General features: G+C 44.9%; 1 protein-coding gene across 2 annotated transcripts in view; it reads right to left on the minus strand.

The window, feature by feature from the left end:
• pde8a (phosphodiesterase 8A) overlaps positions 1–13,771 on the minus strand; it is a 130,232-nt gene that overhangs the window by 46,165 nt on the left and 70,296 nt on the right. For both annotated transcript variants that reach the window (XM_084337858.1, XM_084337857.1), the window contains exons 3-5: positions 1,260–1,450; positions 596–652; positions 105–159 (exon numbers count right to left, since the gene is read on the minus strand). In XM_084337858.1, the coding sequence (XP_084193984.1) occupies positions 105–159; positions 596–652; positions 1,260–1,450 (303 nt within the window). The remainder of the gene's footprint in view (positions 1–104; positions 160–595; positions 653–1,259; positions 1,451–13,771) is intronic.

Genomic DNA, 13,771 nt, shown 5'->3' on the forward strand with positions numbered 1-13,771 from the left:
AACGGCAAATTTTGGCCAATCATAGTCGACCATCCAAATCCTTAGTCGGGGACAGCCCTAGTGTACACACACACACACACCCACACACACAAAGAAAAACTCACCCTATTAAATCCAGCATTGATTAGAGGCATCACAGAGGCTTCCTCCCTGTCTGGCCTTCAAAGAGAACACATGTTAGCACCCAACCATCCCCACACCACACTGTTGAGAGAAGGTCCTCAGACAGGTAGCAGGCCTCTAGGCCTTTAACCCTTTCACTGCCACACGACAGCCGGTTAACCCTTTCACTGTGACAATACAGAAGGTTAGCCCTTTACTATCACACAACCGACGGTGATGCTCCATCATTAGCATCATTAGCTCCGCATTTGCGGAGCTAATGATGCTAATGATGGAGCATCGCCGTCGGTTGTGTGATAGTAAAGGGTTAACCTTCTGTCGTGTGGCAGTGAAAGGGTTAATGTGCACCCTAATAATCCTAATCAGACTGGTAGTAAAACTGGCCTTTAGTGTGGACCCTAATAATCCTAATCAGATAACAGGAGCATGTAAATAGAGAGAGAGAGAGAGGGTCAGGGAGTTGTGGACGTACCTTTTCACAACGGCGACTATCACAGTGTTTTCTGAGGAGTTGACCGCTCTAATTGACCTGCATGTAAACAGAGGGAGCCATTTAGCCAGCAGGCAGGCTGGTGGAAAAGCCCATGGCATCAAATCAATGTAGTTTTGAGTTTTTCACGCTCCGATTCTCCCAGGCAGGCAGAGCCCAGTGGTGGAGCTCCGTGAGGAGGCCTAGGCCTCTGAAAGAATGCAGTGTACAGGGCCGCTCATCCGCCCGTGGTTTCCCCAGCCAGTGGCCATAAAGGCCCCTTAGTTCTGCACTGGGGGCTGTGCGTGTACACTGAATGTATGGATTGGCCAAAATGAATAGGGTTAACATACACACCGGGCAGGGTAAATGAATGTTTGTAAACGTGTTTTTGGTTTGGGCACAGCTAAAGATAGAGAGTGGTGTGGGCAGGCATGGCTCTCAGCGACGTGACTTCACTAGGTAGCATGTGAGCGAGTCGGGCCGCCATCCACAAGCCCCTCGGCAGAGGGAGGGGAAACCTTACCTACAGGCTAAACCGAGGTCCAGTTACTTCAGATCTGGATTGTGGCATTAGCCTTAGCCGACATTAATAACATGGCCATAAGCCCAAGTGTTCGGATTCGTCCTTCCGTCGTGTAAGCGAGGTATGTCTTGATCGACCTACCGGCATAGTGCTTCAGCGTCAAAGTGTCTGGAATGTCGGTGGTCGATGATGACCAGGTCATGCTGCTTCTCCATGAAACATTCCAGAGCCGCCTCGGGCGTCCGCGCCACGCTGCACCTGAAGTTGGCCTTCTCACATGCCCAGCAGAAGCCATTGCTCTGACTATCTTCTTTGGCAAATACTATAAGTACCTAAAAGAGGCAGACAAGGGTTAGAATGTGAATGGACTGCATTTATATAACAGCTTTTTATCCAAAGTGCTTTACACCTTGTGCCTCACATTCATTCACCCATTCACTCACACGCCGATGCTGCCGGGGGGCGGGTGGGGGTTAAGTGTCTTGCTTGAGGAGCTGGAATCGAACTGGGAACCTTTCCAAATACCAGACACCCGCTCTACCTCCTGAGCGCCACCGTGCGACTCATGTGTCATGAAAATTGAAAACAAAACATGACACTGTATATGCTCTCCGACATGCACCTTTAATGTTGGTATTTAAACAGTTCACTCCGTCATGGATCTTTGGCCTGGTCTTGGATCTTTGTCCTCTTCCTCAGTCGACTACAAACCTTGTTCCAGCACCCAGGAACAGGATGAATTATTAGCCGTGGCTCGGTATGCGTTCGTCTCCCCCCATTGACGTTGTACAACGTCATACCTTTGTTGGAAAATGAAGTTTAATACACTACTGAACAAAGGATACCTGAGAACCATGCAGTATAGGGTGTACTCTGTGCGAGATCAATCTGTTGGGTGTAAGCGATATAACCTCCTCCTGTGAACGGTACAGTCAGTTCACATAGAGCCAGAGAGCAGACAAAACACAAAGAGGTTATTGGTTGAGCTTATCCGTTCATTTTAGTAGTAGTTTTATAGCTATAAGTTTTAATGTTTATAGGTGTCTAGAATTTAGCCTGTGCTCACAGCTGTAATCAGGCTGTAATGTGGGCTTGACTGTGACCTCAGCCCTCCAGCAGACAGACAAGCTGGTCTGGGTCAGTCAGACCCAGCTCCTCCCAGAGTGCTGGACCCTCCATTGTCCACTGGCTTGATCTACGACACTATTGGTCCAGCTGGCCTTGATTGGACATAGCCCCTCCCACTGGGCTGACAAGGCTGTGGCAGTAGGCACTGACTGCAGCTATCGTCAGACCAGCCTTTGAGTGCACACTCTCGCTGCCAGCATACTTTCATATAACCCCTTACTTGCGTAAATACAGGACCAGAGATTTAGGCCCGCCTCCAAGAGTGCAGCAGCACTAAGAGCAGATTCATGAGTCACTCTCTCAAACAGACGTCATCTCCAACCGTTGGCAGGGAGCAGAATGAACGTAAAGAAGGGAAAGTTTGTTCAGCAGTCTTAGGTTTGCATCACAACTGTAAAATTTTGTTAGGTTACAAAGACATGGCTCTGTTCAGAGATCCCAAGCCAGTGGCCTGCACACAATAATCTGGATAGAGGATTTGTGGTTGAACAATTATCCTTTTGATTCATCCTGATGATTTGTCTGGCCTTAGTCAAAGCCCTTACTTAATGAAAAGCAAAAGCCACCCTGTGGCCTACATGAGAGAGCCGTTTGGCTGTGAGGCATGGTGCTAATACAAACCATACTCCACTTAAGACCATTATCGTTACAACAGCAGAAAATGCCCAGGTTGTAAATATATCATCATCACTGAGTCCTTCATCTATGTTTGGTATGTGTGGGGAATTAGATCAGAATTCCACATCGGTAGAAAAGTCAACATTCCGGCAGAGGTGGAGGAATAGGCCGATATGGGCCCAGACCAGGTCTTATTCAGGTTCTAACAAGGGGGACTAGACAGAGATGTCTCTGTGTGCCGCTTCTGCAACCAGGTACAACCACCCAGGTACAACCAATGAGATACAATGTCAAACATGCAGTGGGAACTACTGTATGTAACAAGAATGTTGTGTTTCTGATGTTTCCGAAGATTATCAGATACTATTAATAATCTGATATGTGTGAGTGAGTGAGTGAGTGAGTGAGTGAGTGAGTGAGTGAGTGAGTGAGTGAGTGAGTGAGTGAGTGAGTGAGTGAGTGAGAAGAGAGAGAGATTCTTAGGGGGGTAGTAACCAGCTCTTTGGCAGGGCCTGACTGGGTCACAGTCTAGAAAACATCATTGTTGAAAACAGAAGGTCTGGCCAGATTCTGTGAGCCAAGAGAGGAGATGAGGAGAGGAGAGAAGAGAGGAGAGGAGGAGGGCATGACACGATCAGCTGTGAGTGACAAAAACAGGAAGGGGATATCTCTCTGCCTCATTTTCCTACTCCGCTCAGCCTGAAGCCGGGCAGGGCTGCCTGGGACGACGGCAAAGTCCTTGCACTGACGCAGTACTGTGACAGCTCCTTGAATTACTTTAAAGCTACAATATGTAGATTTTCTTTTATTCCCCCCCCCCTCTTTTTCCATATCAATATATGTATATATTGTCAAATAAACTTTGAGAGCAGTACAATTACTATAAAAAAACACATTTATTTTTAGACCATTCCTGATAAAAGGGATTGATTAAATTATTGTTAGTCAGTGTTTCAAAAAATTAAAATAAGACTACATTTCCCACCAACCCCTCTCACTTCCTATCACAAAACGAGGATGCTGCCAGTTTCCTCTCTCCTCGTGGTGATGTTTACATTTGAGCTGAGTGAAGAAGGGAGACGGCAGGAGAGACTGTTATTTGAATTTGTAGAGACGGTTTCAACTCGACAAAAACAAACACTGCAACGGGAATAAATCAACTGTAGTCCAAGCTGTTTGCAACACTTGAGGCACACTATTGATGTTAAGGGCTAGGTGGTGGATGTGTGCTAATGTAAAGCTCTATGAAGGCAGAATAACATAAGGCAATCAGGCAGAATTCCTGCCAAAACTGCCAAGAGACACGAATCCATCAAGATAATCTCTAGAGTGAAATTAATCTTTTAACACCAAGCTATCAATATTAATTTGACAATGATACATAAATGTTAGAATTCTAGAAGGATAATACTGGCATGATTCCGTCTTTGCATTCATTATGTTAGTTTATGTGAACGCCTGCTCATCATTATTTCAGTTTGTGCAAAGGCTGTGCTCACTTTGCAACTTTGATCAAAAGAGTCTCTAAATGTGGGCGGCTAGGTGGTGTAGTGGGCAAGGCGCTCGCCACCAAAACAGGAGACGCTGGGTTCGAGCCCAGCTCTCCGCATTGCTATCAGCTTGGCTGGTCGTTCATACTAACACAATTGGCAGTGTTAGGGGTGGGAAAGCTGATGGGTGGGGATCGGACGTTGTGGACAGTAGGGCTGACCTTCGAAGCTTTTTTTGGCAATCGAAGCTTCGGGGCCGAGCTTCGATTTTAATTCGAAGCTTAAAAAAATGATCTTATGTTGTGGGACTTGTACAGCACTTTGGTAAACGTTGTTGTTTTTAAATGTGCTCTATAAATAAAGTGGATTGGATTAATTAATTAAGTAGCCCCTTTCATGACTGTGACGTAGCCAACAAGGTTTCACTCGGCTGTGTGATTTAATTCAAGGTGGATCGCTGTTGTCATTTGAACAACTTCAGATTTCATGGGAACTACCAATCCCCCAAATCAAGAATGTTTAAGATGAATGAAGTAAGATTTTGATTATTTGAAATATGGCCTGTGTAGACTAAACTATGCACAGAATTATCAGTCAGTCTACAAGGTCCGGATTCTACATGGTCCGGCAATGTAGACCTTGTAGACTCCACTACATACCAATTATCAGTGAATGTTCATGCATTTTTAAGAAGGGCTACTTCCACAAAAAAAAACAAAGAACTCACCAAAACATCTCAGTAGCACCTTATCTAAATGTTCTATTTCATATATTGAGATTCATATTTATTTATGTATTGCATGCATCTCTACATTTTATTTCCTATTTTGTTTATTCATCCCAGTATCTTTCTTTCTTATGTGTGGAATTCTACAAGGCAAGTCAAGTCAAGAGTTTTATTTGTCACGGCATACAAGTATACAATGAAATGCGGGTGGTCTTGCCCGCAACGATGTGCAATACAGTGGTACAACATATAATAGAATCCAATAAAAACAACATTGTGCAATAAACAGGTAACAGGTAACATGGTGTGACATCTCGGTATCTGTACATAGTTATTTACAGAGCATATAGGACATGCTAGGTAGCTTTGGTAGTGCAATACACTGTTACTGTTATACTAATTTAAAGTGGCCTTTCCTTTTGGCCATAAGTGGGTGTGTGCGGCATGAGTGTGTGCCCGCTCATGTTAAAGTGTTAAAGTGGCTGCTAGTGTGTGAGCGTGCACAGCGTGCGTGTCGTGTGTGTGCTCATGTGTGCTTGTGTGTGGATAGTTCAGTGTTCTGTGGCACTCAATGTTCATTGTTCAAGGCTCTGATGGCCTGGGGGAAGAAGCTGAGCCTAAGCCTCTCTGTCCTAGTAGCTGGGGTTCGCAGGCGTCTGACCTCAGCAGCTGGAACAGGCTGTTATTGGGGTGGTGGGGGTCTTTCATTATTCTGCAGGCTCTGGATTTGCACCTCTTGTTGTATAGAACCTGCAGGGGAGGTAGTGCAATACCCGTGGTACGCTCGGCTGAGCGCACCACTCTCTGTAGGGCCTTCTTGTCCTGTGCCGTGCTGTTTCCATACCAGGCAGTGATGTTTCCGGTCAAGATGCTCTCTACAGCTCCTGAGTAGAAGGACTGGAGTATCTTCCCCAATACTCTGAACTTCCTTAACTGTCTCAGGTGGTAGAGGCGCTGCTTCGCCTTCTTTACTACTGTGTCTATGTGTGTTGACCATGTCAGATCCTCTGAGATGTGGACCCCCAGGTACTTAAAGCTGCTCACCCTGTCCACGGTAGCCCCGTTAATCATCAGTGGTGTGTGTGTCTCCTGCTGTCCTCTCCTATAATCCACGATCAGCTCCTTGGTTTTACCAATGTTCAGGAGCAGGCTGTTGTCCTGGCACCAGCGTTCCAGTACCTCAACCTCCTCCCGGTAGGCCTTCTCGTCGTTGTCCGAGATCAGCCCCACCACCACCGTGTCGTCTGTAAACTTCACTATGGAGTTGGAGCTGAACTTGGCCACACAGTCGTGTGTGTATAGTGAGTACAGCAGGGGGCTCAGAACACAGCCCTGGGGGGACCCGATGCTCAGGGTGATGGTGTTGGAGGTCTGACCCCCCACCCTAACCGCCTGGGGTCTTTCACTCAGAAAGTCCAGTACCCAGGCGCTCAGGGCGGAGCTCAGACCCAGCTCGATCAGCTTGTCCACCAGTCTGGTGGGGACTATGGTGTTGAACGCTGAGCTGTAGTCAATGAACAACAGTCTCACATAGCCCCCCTTCTGACGGTCCAGGTGAGAGAGGGTGCTGTGCAGTACTTGGGAGACCGCATCGTCAGTGGACCTGTTTGGCCTGTATGCAAATTGCATAGGGTCCATATCGCTGGGGAGGGAGGCACAAATGTGATCCTTGACCAGCCTCTCGAAACATTTCATGGCCACAGAGGTGAGTGCCACCGGTCTGTAGTCATTGAGACCTGCTGGGGAGGGTTTCTTTGGTACCGGGATAATGGTAGACATCTTGAAGCAGGCAGGGACCACTGACTCCTTCAGGGATCGATTAAATATGGTGGTGAACACAGGGGCTAGCTGGTTAGCACAGGACTTGAGTATGCGTCCTGTTATTCCATCTGGGCCAGCAGCCTTCCTGGTGTTCACCTGCATAAATGCTCTTCTCACACTGTGTACCGTCAATGAGAGAGCGTCCCCGCCCCCCCGCGGATGCCCCCCCCCCTCCACAACAGCCGGCGCACCAGTGACGTCACTAGCCGTTGGGCTAGCAGTGCCACTGTTTGCACCAAACCGCGCGTAGAAGGTGTTGAGCTGGTCCGCAAGGGAGGCGTCGTCGCTCCCCATTGAGGGGGCGCTGACTTTGTAGTCAGTTATAGCCCTCAGTCCTTGCCATAAGCCTCTTGTGTCATTCTGTGCCATTTGTGCCTCCATCTTGTCGGCATACGTCCTCTTAGCAAGTTTAACAGCCTTGCGCAGAGTGTAGACTGTTGTCTTGTACTCTTCCATGTTTCCTGACTCTCTGCCCAGGTTATAAGCAGTGGTGCGAGAGTTCAGGGCTGCTCTGATAGTACTGTCCACCCATGGTTTCTGGTTTGGGAACACCCTCGCCTTTTTTGTGGGGACAATACTATCAGCCAGCGTTGTTATGAATGACACCACAGCGTCTGTGAACTCGCTGACGTCACTGGTGCTCCTCTCGAACATTCCCCAGTCGGCGACGTCTAGTGTGTCCTGAAGCGTGGCCTCTGATTGGTCGTCCCATTTTTTTACCTCACGTGACACGACGGCGTCATGTGATCTCTGTTTGTAAGCGGGGACCAACAAGATGGCGGCATGATCCGACGTGTTCGTTGCTCCCGCTAATGGTGGGGCCGGTACAGCCTTGTATCCGGCTCTGAACGGGGTGTAGCAGTGGTCGAGTGTATTTCCTCCCCTTGTGGAGCAGACGATGTGCTGAAAGAAAGACGGCATGACTTTTTTCAGATTCGCCTGATTGAAATCGCCGGCTACAATCATGGCTGCGTCTGGGTGCTTGTAGGTGTATATGTGTTTGAGGATGATATCGTTCAAACAGGCAATAGTGATGATATAATTTGGGCAGTGCTGAGCTGGGTTACTTTCCTCCAGTGTATTTGTCCCCCGGCCCCACCCAATGGCCCCATGCACACACGCACACGCACACACACACACACACACACATCGAAGTAAAAAATAAAAATTGATATATTTTTTTTTACTTCGATTTTTTTTTTATGTTCGAAGCTTGTGCCATCGAACGAAGCTTCGAAGCTTCGAAGTATTTAAGACAGCCCTAGTGGACAGAGACTCCTACAGGTCGGTTGGTGCGCCTGCGCAGCAGAATCAGGAAGCGACGGGGGCGGCGTGTCCCTCCCAAGCAGACCCCCGCCGCTGAGAGATTGCGCTGTGCAGGTGAAAAGATGCGACGGCTGCCTCCTCGAGTACCGGAGGGGACACGTGATGCAAGGCTTCGTCCACATTGCAGCCGGCTTGTGGGAGGCATGGCCAAACAGCGTTCGAGACAGGGGAGGGTAGAATTGGACGATACGAAATTGGGATTGGAGAAAAAATAGAAAAATGGGAGAAAAAGTTGAAAAAGAAAATAGTCTCTAAATTCCTTTCAAAACACCATGAAGTCACTTCAGGTTTGTTTGTATGTCATAATTCCTTCATGGCAAACCATGTGTTATAGATCCTGTCTCTGTAAACAACAATGACCTCTCCAGGAACAGTGTGGATGAAACCATGCAACGTCCAACGTCTGTACATTCGGTTACCTTCGCCGAGTCAATCGCTTTTGTACACAATGTCCCTGGAGTCTCTCCCCACGGAAAGACAGAATGACAGAGTGCAATAAAAGGGCATTCAAAACCAACTGCACCATGAATGAGAGAATGAGAGACATGGAGGCGCCACTAAATGACGTATTTCACGCTTTGAGAGCTATATCAGGAGTTCAAGTTTTGCCTCCAGCATGACATTGATGGAAAACAACAGATGTGATTGGAGGATCAAGAAAAAAGGGCAGAGTTTGAAATAGGTCAATTGAATTGGTCTAAATGGCACTCTCATTCCACATTATTTGTATTTGTATCAGTCCTTGATTTTGTCTGGTGTGTATTGGATTCCAGTGGGTATAAGGGGAGGGGTTGCTACTGCTGGCCACACCTCAAGCTCTGGCTGCCAAGAGAGGTCAGTGTAATAAGTTACTAAACTCCAACCCACACGTCGGACCAAAACAAAAAACTAAACAAAGCGCAATACCAAGCAGGGCTCTTTTGCCTACAGGTCGCCGTTTGTGATTATACCTGAGTGGTCGTTCCTGCTAACAGGAGATTGTCACTGTGTACACAGTGTATGTTTCAGTAGATCTCAGCCTACCTACTAGAAGCCATGCACACTGCCATTGATGTTGAAGGGGTGGGAAAATGCAGCCTTGTGAATACCACAGCACCTTTTACCCTCCGCTAACGTCACTGTATTACTCTACTGCCACATTCACAAGGGTGAACTAGAAGGATACCCAGAGTGAAGCCTACCCATCCATCCGGGTAACCTCAGCTATGTACACCATGTGTTATTAGGCTATATTTCATTCATAACAATTAGGGATGCACCGATCCAACTTTTTCAGTCCCGATACCGATACCTGGGCTTTGGGTATTGGCCGATGTGGAAGAGACTGGGATCATTATTTTGTGCAAGGCAACATCAGGCTAGACTTTCCAAATTAACACATCGATATAAATGTACTGAATTGTTATTTATAATTTTATTTATTATTATATTATATTATTATAAAAAAAAAAAAAAAAATCAGATTTATTTTTTATTTTTTATAAATTTATTTTCGATACCCTGATCCAGCTATTTTAGTCATATCGGGGCCAATATCCAATATCAATATCGGATCGGTGCATCCCTAATAACAATCTCCTGATTTGGATTCTCTCCTTCCCCAGAGACTGACTGTGTAGAATAGTGCAATGAGAAAGAAACGTGACTTCTGACTTCTGAGACAGAAGTCGCTGTTGCAATGACTAGGACTCATATCCCAGCCACGAACACTGCCTATTTTGTTCATAGGGACGACTGACCAAGCCAAAGTTGCTGCTGGCGGGAATTTAACCCGGGTCTCTGCGGTAGTAGGTGGGTGCTTACACAATCCTAATGTAATTAAGAGATTTGCAGGAAACAATTACTGATCTTGTGCGTAGATCACTCGATTTATCAACTTAAAATACAAAAAAAGGACACTTTAAGAAAATAACTTGTTGTGATTGTTGTATAGTATAGTTAGTAACAGCAAGTATACTGTAGCATAGGGACATAGAAGAAAAACTGCACATTGTATAGGAATGTATATAGGATCCAGTGCCTTTAAGCGATTTATTAACATATCTATTTACCATGTCTATTCTAGTTATCTTTTTATTATTATTACTATTGTTTTATTGCACAATCGTAGCAGGCATGGCCAACCACATTTCACTGTATGATGTAAAAATATAGATTCTGATTCTGTCAGGTGGTTTCAAATACAATTTGAATTCAAGTAAAATACTTGTCGTTTTCTAAAATAGGTCAGCCTATGTGCTACGTTTCATCCAAATCGGACTGGAGGAGTTATTGCAACTGCAGGAGTTATGGCCGATACGGACACACAGACAAGACAGAACCACACACCAACACACGGACAGGAGTGAGTGTGAAACCCCCCTCGCACCTAGGGTGACAGCCCCGCATTTTAGCCCTTTGTCACGCATGCTGCAACAGAAGAGAATGTTCCACATTTCAATAAACGCACATATTAAATATATAAATTCTCATTTTTATGTATAGTTATTAATCACCAACTATGCACCGATGCCTCACAAGTAGCCTATAAACCGGCGACTCCCTATGTGCCAGTGCCTTGTCTTGCTGGGACAGAGAAAGGCTCTGCAGGCTACTGCAGTCGTGTTGTCGCACGCAGTTGGAGTAGTCTACATCCTGGCACTTTCAGTTTCACTGACCTCTGCCAATGCACTCTATGGCAAGTTTTATATCAGCCTGCCACGTCAAAGGGAAGTGGAGATGGGAGCAACTGTAGTGAAGTTGGGAATGCTGCTGAAGGACATCCAGCTGGTCCCCTTCCTAAATGCCTCCGAGGAGAAGAATCCTCCCTTGTGACCCAGTGCATAGACGGACCGGAGAAATAGATACATGTGTGTAGCTCGTGAAGAGCAAGATTCTAGTCCAAGTTTCTCTCTGACATGCTAAGAGTTTTATAAACATGCTCTTCATCAGAAGGCTCCAAGCAGTGTAGTCTAGCAAGAAGACCTGGATGGCACACTGTGCACTGCACTCTCCATGGTGCTGAAACCTTTGTCTCAGATTGACCAAATTATGACCTTAAGGTGCCCAGTAACAACTATGAAGAGATTATGAGAGAAGAGAACTTGTGTTCTGTTTCTGCTGCTTCGCCATTTGCCCTATTTGGACAATTAAATCATATCATACATATCTTCAAAAGTCCAACCATTACAAATATCAAACCCCAAACATAGAATAATAAAAATTGGCTATAGGCTAATAAATAGACTAAGCAATTTACATTTAGCAAATGTCCCACAAAATCGGCATGCTGTCCTGCATTTGGAGCATGTTGACGTGATGTTTTTTTATGAGTCATCCAGCACGTATACAAATTTTGCGAATTTTGTATATCTCTTTCCCAAAGGAAGTCGGGGGTCAGGGACTACAGCCCCCTCAGCATCGATGGGGCACAGGTTGAGAGAGTGAACAGTTTTAAGTACCTCGGAGTCCACATATCCGAGGACTTGACATGGACCACACACATTGACAGTGTTATCAAGAAGGCACGACAACGCCTCTACTTCCTTAGGCGCTTAAGGAAGTTCAACGTGAGTCAGAAGATCCTCAAGAACTTCTACTTATGCACAATAGAGAGCATCCTGACTGGCAATATCACCTCCTGGTTTGGGAATAGCACTGCACAAGACCGCAGCAGACTACAGAGAGTGGCCCGTTCAGCCGGGCTTCCCACTCTCCAAGGCATTTACAACAAGCGGTGCATGGGCAAGGCTAAGAGAATAATCAAAGACTCCAGCCACCCAAACAACTGCCTCTTTGAACTGCTGCGGTCAGGCAAGCGATACCGGAGTCTCATGGCAAGCACAGAGAGACTCAGAAGGAGCTTCTATCCCCAGGCCATCAGGATGATCAATGAACAATGATTGCTCAATGAACAATGATTGAACAATGAACAATAACAGGGCAGCAACACACCCACAGCACACACACACTCACTTTAAAGAAACAACACACTGTAGCACCCACTTTATCACACTTTACACGTTATATTTATATTATTGGTAAGGGAACTGCACATCTCTCATCCCTTATTGCACCTCACCACCACAATGGTGGCACCACAAGCTAAGCTATACGTCACAATTTTTGTACCAGATGTACATACTGTATATAGAGGTATACTGAATAATTGTTGTTTACACTTGTGTTTACTTGACTTCTTGACTTTCTATTTTTTACTTATTATACTTATTTATACTATCTAACTATTATCTAGCACACTCTCAGGAGCTAAACAGAAAGAAACATTTCATGCAAAGTATTCTGTATTTCTGTATGACAAATAATAAAGAAACTTGAAACTTGAACTTGTTGCCAACCTATGTTGCTAACATTAGCTTGCTAGCTAATGGGTTGACCGTAATGCACATTCAGCACTATTGTCATGATGTCATGTATGTCATAAATGTCACTATGAATTGAAAATGGGGGACCCTGATGTAAACAAGACAAACGTCTTTCTCTGGTCTGCATCCCCTTAACAATTGTGTGTATTGAGCCGTACTGTATTGTACCCATTCTGCAATCTATTAAATAAAGTTTTCATTCATTCATTCATTCATTCATTCATTCATTCATTCATTCATTCATTCATTCATTCATTCATTCATTCATTCATTCATTCATTCATTCATTCAGCTTCCTGTTTTTACAGGAAACACATAAATATGTGGAATCAAATAGCATTCGGAATATGTGGAATCAAATAGCATTCTGCTAGCCGTTTCATGGGGATTTTAAGTGTACAGTGGACTCATCAGAATACTCAAACACAGTATGGGATATAGAGTTGACTTCCGAGTGTTATGTTGTCCTGTTCCTGGGGGTTCAAAATAAACAATAATCATCAGAAACCTTAACACACCATATTTAATCTATTTTATTTATTTTTGATCCACTTTTTCTCCTCTTTTTCAATTTTTCTCCCATCCCAATTTCGCTGTGCCAATTCTCTCCTCAATGTACATGTTTTTAAATAAAATTAATGTTTATATGGTCATTATGGGTTGACCAAGTATAAACATTGTACATGTTCAATCATTCAGGCATATCAATTTAAAAATAAGATTGTTCCTCTTCCCTGAAAAGTTTACTTCAATGGAGATAATAAGGTTTTCAGCTGCAGCAGTGTCACATGTTAAAGGAACAAACGTGGTAGGCCATAACGTGGTATAATGAACCGCTTAATGTCGATTTACGGTACGACGCAGATCCATGGCCCCTCTGTGCAGCTCTCCTATAACATACATTGTTCATTATTGTAGGCTATGTTCATGGTCATCAATGTTTGGCCTTGTTGCCAAGACAACCCAAGGGTACATCGAACACACAATACATCCATTAACAGTTTTCTTTCTCCTCTTTGAGTGTTTGAATGGTGAATTGTCTTCTTAAAGCTATTAGTGGGTGTGGTATTCAAACTGCAAACATACCGTGATACAATTATTATTTTTTAAACAGTAATTGTAGAAAATATAAAACATATAAACCAAAAACAATTAGCAACAATTCATTTTAAAATCAAG

This window comes from Notolepis coatsorum, assembly GCF_963971535.1.
Source record: "Notolepis coatsorum genome assembly, chromosome: 20".
Taxonomy (NCBI): domain Eukaryota; kingdom Metazoa; phylum Chordata; class Actinopteri; order Aulopiformes; family Paralepididae; genus Notolepis; species Notolepis coatsorum.